Below are 6,796 nucleotides of genomic sequence, written 5' to 3' on the forward strand. Positions count from 1 at the left end.
GGGGCAGCGCGCGGAGGCGCCTCATCCCCTTCTTCTCCCCGCAGATCTTCCAATGGAGGCAGCTGGAGAACCTCTATTTCCGCGAGAAGAAGTTTTCGGTGGAGGTGCACGATCCGCGCAGGTGAGCCACGAGACGGGCCGGGCTGAGCCGGGCTATGCGGTGCCGAGCCGTGCTGAGCCGGGTCCTGCCGAGCCGCCCTGCCCCCGCCGCTGTGCGGGGCTCGCTGCGCTTGGTAGCTGGGGAACACGTAAGAGAAAGGCAGCGGGTACCAACCCGGCGGCTGCTGCTTCCTTCCAGCGGGACGTTTCGGCTTCTGGTGTGCGTTTTTGAGGATGTGTTTCCCCTCGGCTCCTAGCGGTATGCTTTTTTCCCCTTCCCTCTGTTCTGGCACCTTGTGACCCCCGGGACTGTGCAGCTCCGGTGCCCCAGCTGCAGTGCCGGCAGCCCCCTTGCGCGAAAGGGGGGTTTGCCTTGTGTCCGTGTTTCATTCAGAGCCCGGAGACGAGCGCCAGATTTTGTACTCACATGCTTTTTTGTAAATAAATATTCAGTAGTACAACCGAAAGGAATGGCACGGAACCAGACTTTTACTGGCAGCCTGAATGAAAGCCCATCAGTCTTTTTGGCACAGGAGTTTTTTTTTCTTACTTTGGAATCCTAATGTGAGAGTTCAAGGGACTCTGTGCATCCCATCAGTGCGTTTAGCACTGATGGTGTGTTTGCATTACCGGATGGTTACAGCACACAGTGTGTGCATGGCTCTGAAAGTTATTCTGACTAAAAGCAATGTTTCACTTGCACTGTAAGTATGATACCACTGATGGAAACCATCTCTCTGCCCAGACTGATTTGATGATCTGCTGGTAGTAGTGTGTTTTGCTGATCACTCAGCTGTGATCCTGTTTCACCTGTTTCCCATGCCTATCTGTGTACTAATAGATGTACTTTTATTAGGGGAATTTTGCATGCAATTTCTATCCTTATTTACCCTGATATGAGCACAGTCACACCAGTACAACAGTGCCTGTCTGCAGAGGTGCATTTTGTTAAAACAAGCACCAAGTAAAGCAACTCATGTCATTGTGCAGCTCCGGGTCAGCAGAACCTCAAAGCATCTGCTTAATATTAAGCATGTAAACAGTCGCATGAAACCTAGCAGAGCAAATTCCCAAAGTTGAGAATACACTGGGAGATCTTCCAGCAGCAGGATCTGGGGGTAGTGCACTCCTTCCCCCACTGAGGCTCTGGCAGCCGGTGAGGCGTCAGAAACGCGTGCTCTGAGTGACCAACAGCCAGGAGCCCCTAAATGTCCTAAGTTCTGCCTGTTTCCTGGAAGGAGCAGTTGCAAGAAAAAGAAAGGAAATAGCTCTGGGACCTTAAAATCATGGTGACATTTGCAAAGCGATGTCATGCATGAAATGTGACCACACAGAGCAACCTCTTCTCTTTCATTTGTATTTAGGTGATAGGAATTAGTGACACAGAAGAGCTTCCGTTTTTAATTCCATTGCATTGTTTCTCTGACTCAACACCAGGAGGACAAAGCCGTGCCCCAGGTTGTCAGCCTGGTACTTTCTTGCTACAAGGGAATTAGTTTGGTTGGGTTTTGTATCATTTTGATTGGTTTTTGTATCCAGAGTGCCCCCATCCAGGTGGAACTGGTACTCAGGCTGTAATGCAGCACAGCACGTTGCAGTGGCGTGGTAGGAAGACAGCTCGGGTTGTAGTCTCCCAGCCAAGTGGGATGGACTCCTGCAAGGAGTTGTTCAGCTTGCGGAGGCGGAGGAGTAGCCAATGCAGTGCTCTCTCCACATTCCTCTCCTCGTAGCCAAACCAGAGCCTGAGTCAGCGAAGCCACAGTCAGGAGAGCAAGCGCAGCTCTGTGGTTGTGGCCAGGGCTGGGCAGCACAATGTATGTTTTTAAGCCCTGCCTCTGCCCATGGCTTCCTGTCCCCAACAAGCCATTTAACCTCCTTTCATTGCACTTACTTATCCCATAAAGGAGGAAAATGATACATTTTAGGGGCTATCAACAGGGTTAATTCCATAGCACATGCAGCATGCATGGAGGGAAGTCATGGAAAAAACACCCATGGGCCATCTCTCTCAGGTCTTCAAACACAGCTGTGAAAAGCAAATCCACAGCTCTGACCAGCAAAGTCTGCAGACGTTCTAATGGAGTCTGCTGTTCTGATGGGGAAACATGTACAGGTTCCAAAAAGAAAAAAAAAAATAGAAATCACTGCTTTTAGAGTAAGAAGATGAATGGTTTGCAGAGTATGTTTCTAAGAATTCAGGAGTAACTGCATTTGAACTGAATATGATGACACTAGAATTAAGGCCTCAGCCCATGTTTGCGTGCCTAAATGCCTTAGAGCCTTACATGCCAATGTGCTGCAGTGGTTTGTGTCCTTAGACCAATATAAAGCATCCAGAGTTGGATTTACTCTCCAGTCTCAACTTTAAGAACACCTCCCAGCACAGCCTTCATTCCCTGTCCAGTGACAGGAATGAGGCAGCCCAGCACCATTAGCCGCTGTCCTGTTTCATCCACGGAGGCTTTTCTCACAAGAGCAATACTCCTAATGGGACAAGGTCTCTAGCACCATTCACAAGGAAAGGACTCGGCACAGGGTAACACTGAAACATGAGATCCCAGTTGTCTCAGAGCTTGTTTGCTTTGGCCACAGCGGTTTTCTCAGAAATTTCGCTCTGATTTGTAGCTCCATAATTTGACTTTAACACATTTTGAAGCACTGAAAAGGCCCTGATGCAATGGCTGTCAGCCCTCTCCCAGACTGAATGTTGCCAGCAGTTCTCATTTTGCTGCAGAGTTTTGGTTTTCTTACATTCTTGGCTCCATCACAACTTTCTTCAGCTGTTCACCCCTCCATGTTCACCTCCAGCTTTGGACAAGGCACTAGCCTACAAGCACCAGAAGAGAGGTGGCCAGTGCATGGACAGGTGGGGAACCTTAGCAGGCTTAAGGACTTGTGAGTGCTGGTAAAAGAGTTGACTCTCCCTTGCAGAGCTCCTGGGCTGTCCTGCAGTGTCACCTCCACACCTGCATGGCTCAGAGTCCCTGCTGACTGTGGACTGTGGCAGGCCCTCTTCAGCACCCCTGCTCCCCAGGCTGTCTCTTGCACTGGTCCCTCTTCACCATCCATGTCCCCAAAAGTGTCATGTTTCTGAGCAAGCCTCTGTACTCATGTCACATCATTTCATAATCCTACTCATCTTAACAGACTGGAGAGGAGGCCCTCATTTATTTGGGGCTCTGTAGGTCAGTGGTGTGGTTTATTCCAGCCAGAGCTCCACCCCTGCAGTGGGAAGAGTTCCACAGACCAGGATGCTGAGAGCCTGGATGTGTGCTGTGCTGGTGTCAGGGGCTCTGCTGCTCTGGTGTCAGGGGCTCTGCTGCTCTGGTGGGGTTGCTTTTGAGGGATGGGGAGGAATAATCAAGCAGGTTTGTACAGCTGTGAAAGCATGGGGAAACCTAGCCTGTGTTTTTTTGCTAATGTTTGAGAACAATTGGGAGTCCCAGAGAAGAAATATTTAGCTCTTATTTTTCCTGTTTATAAATCTACTCAGCTAATCACTGAGTCCATTCTTCTCTCCAGGGCACTAGGCAGCCCCCTCTGAGCCTCACAACTCCCTGCTCCCATACCATGTGGCAAATCCTGTTACATCTGTTTGTAAGTGGGGAAATCAAGGTTCCTGAAGAGTTTCACTCACATTTCCTAAAGTAGCCACTGATCCTGTGGATCTTCAGTTGTTACCTGGGTCCTAATATTTGAGAGCCACTGTCCAAAGCCAGAGGTAGTGGAGGGTGTGAGGACTTAGCCTCAGATGTCTCTGCATGTGATGAGACACAGAGGATTCACGCAGGCTTTGACCTTGGTGACTCCACTGGGATATGCAGCAAGTCAACATCAGCTCAGACAAACCCAGAGATACAGTCTGAGCTGGACAAACTGGATGATCTTTACCGTTAGTCCTCTGGATCTTGCTATCCTGAGGAGATATTTAAAGTAAATGCTCCCATGGCTTGATTAGATACTTATTCCTGGTTTCTAAGCATTTTTTCCCATTAGCACAAGGGTTTACAAAGTAAAGACAGCAGCTTTTACTACGAGATCTGTGACAGGTTCTGCCACAGAAGGCAATCTAGTGAAACCTTTGTGTAACCCCAGTTCATTTTTTTCTCCTCTCCAGGGCATCTGTGACCAGGAGGACTTTTGGGCATAGTGGCATCGCTGTGCATACGTGGTACGCCTGTCCAGCACTAATAAAGTCTATCTGGGCTATGGCCATTAGTCAACATCAGTTCTACCTGGACAGGAAGCAAAGCAAGGTGAGCATGGGAAGTGCACATTGTAGTGGGTGAGTCCTTCTCACTCCTCACTATCCCAGCCAGGCCAAGTCCAGATGGTGGCTTCTTTCCTGCCCTCCCTTTCTACTCAAGATCACAAAAAAAAGGCAGATCGACTCAAGATATTGGCTAATCTTGACCTGATTGAGAAAATTTATATTGAATTCATGCCTATGGGAGTAAGGATTGAGGAAAAGGTTGTCTTGAACTGTGGCCAAATTGAAGGAGCCAAAGTTAGCAAGCAGATAGGGTCACATCCCTGTCTGGATGGTTTCCACGTTTTGAACTCTGTCATAAAGTTAGGGAAGCTTCCCAATAACTGAGTTCAAAGTAGCTTCACAATCTACAACTGTTTTTGGATTCTTCTTGCTGTTCCTTGCTTTTTACTGTTGTATTTCCCTAGAAATGAGGGGTAGGGATATTATTTTAGGAGGGGGGCAGGAGGTTTGACAGCCTGGCCATACAAGGAACGATCGCAATCTGGTACTGCACAAAGGGCCACACAATACACAAAAGAAACCACCTTGAAACCAGAGGAGTGTGTGTTCTCCCTCTTAATTCCTTTCATCAGTAATTTTAGGCATACCCAGAGCAGCAGGAGATCACTTTGATCACTTAGAGATTACTTTGATACAGAGAAAAGACTTCTCATGCAGACTTCCCTCTCCATATGAGCACACTGGAGTAAAGCTTCACAGAGAAGACAGAGCCTGTATTGAGTGGGTACCTGCATTGGCCCTCATCTCTGGTAAAATGGCAGAACGTGCAGGTGATGATCCTCCAAATGCCTGAAACAATCTTAATATCTTGCTATTTTTGAAAGCACTGCCTGTATTTTCAGGCCGAGGCTGCTCCCTTCCTTGCCCAGGCCCTGGCCCTATCAGGTCCCTTCATGAGTCAGTTCAGCCCACTAAACTGGCAGAAAAATATTTCTTTTTCCTGCTTTTCTTTATTGCATTATTTTTTCTGCCAGTCAAATGAATCAAGTTGGCTTTCTGGGATTATGTGGAGTGCTGTGAGTGGGCTGTTAGTCCCACTCGTTCTAAGCCCTTCTGATATTGCTTTCCCCATCATGAGCTCTGTGACTATTGTAGAGTGGGTGGACTTTTGGATGCCTTGGGCATGGTTGCACCCACTTTGGCCATGTCCCATCTAATGCAATTTCACCTTAGTTGCTGTAAGTTGTATTGAATTTAGGATGTAGCCAACTTCCCAACCCTGCCTAAGTGCCAGCTGTAAATATGGACAAAATTGCATATTCACTGATACCAAGGGATGCCTTCCTCTCCCCCTGCTCTGCTCAGGACCTTCAGGGCAGTGCACAGTCCTCTCTGTCAACTCAGAGATAGATTTCAATGAAACAGAAGTTTATTTTTCTTTACTTTTAGCCAGATGGATTTGCTGATCTAGCTGTAAGGTATTTAGGTCACAAGCAACCAACAAACAAAAGGAGATTCCCTCCTCCTCCTCCTATTTCTTTGGTAAGAAACCGGGTCTCAGAAACACTCAGGACTTCCCTTCAGTGACTCCTTTTGTTGTTGGCAGATTGTGTTTCAATCTGATCTCCCCTCTCTCACACTCCTACAGGCAGCACCACCCACCAGCCCTCGTTTGTCAACCTGTCACGTCTGTGACCATGTCAGCATGCTTTGTCACAATAATCCCAGTGGTCATGCTGAGGCTTTGAAGTTAAGGCGTACAAATATTTTTGTCCCTTTCTCTTAAGGGAACTGGTATCTTCGTCTGTTGTCCTCATCTTTGACGTATTGACACTGTCAATACTGATAGATCCATCAATTTTAATTGACCTGTTCAGTTCATCCTGCTGGTCACTTCAAGGACACTGTGCTCATATGAGCTTCGCTTTGGAAAACTAGTAAATCATATCCCAGAGAGGGGTGATGTGAAATGTCTTCGGTTCAGCTCTCAGGGGCCTAGACAAACATTTATTGAGTTTCAGGTCGCATGGGTTTGCAGCCCCTTAAATCTCAGGCCCCACTTCAATTGAATCCTCAACTTCAAAGCAAAACTTAGATATTCCTTCCTTTCATGTCTAAACTTGGCATTTCATATCATTTTGACAAAAGAAAGAAAAATAAAAAACAAACTTAGAGGAAAAAGCCTGCTGGAGCTCACTGCAGCTGAGCATTTGCTCCAGTGATGTAGATTAGATGGCGGGAGATGTGACATAATGATAAAGAAAGCTTGAACTCTGTTCTCCTCACATAACTGGGCACCAGTTGGATCTGGACCAACAGCTCCACTGGAAAGAAAACCCTTCATTTGATTTTTAAAAGAAATAAAATCCGCTTTGCCTGGATTCTGACACTTTTGCAAGTGAGGTCCCCGACGTTTCTGCAGCCTCACTCCATGTTGAGCTCCTGCCAGCTCTCCGGGTTCCCAGCGTCTCACTCCCCACTGAT

General features: G+C 47.5%; 1 protein-coding gene across 6 annotated transcripts in view; it reads left to right on the top strand.

The window, feature by feature from the left end:
- The window catches only part of FRMD4A (FERM domain containing 4A), a 362,397-nt gene that overhangs the window by 322,223 nt on the left and 33,378 nt on the right, over positions 1 to 6,796 (top strand). For all 6 annotated transcript variants that reach the window (XM_017740376.1, XM_017740375.1, XM_017740377.1 and 3 more), the window contains 2 exons: positions 45 to 121; positions 4,217 to 4,355. In XM_017740376.1, the coding sequence (XP_017595865.1) occupies positions 45 to 121; positions 4,217 to 4,355 (216 nt within the window). The remainder of the gene's footprint in view (positions 1 to 44; positions 122 to 4,216; positions 4,356 to 6,796) is intronic.

The sequence above is a fragment of the Corvus brachyrhynchos genome, unplaced genomic scaffold (assembly GCF_000691975.1).
Source record: "Corvus brachyrhynchos isolate BGI_N302 unplaced genomic scaffold, ASM69197v1 scaffold307, whole genome shotgun sequence".
In the NCBI taxonomy this organism is placed as follows: domain Eukaryota; kingdom Metazoa; phylum Chordata; class Aves; order Passeriformes; family Corvidae; genus Corvus; species Corvus brachyrhynchos.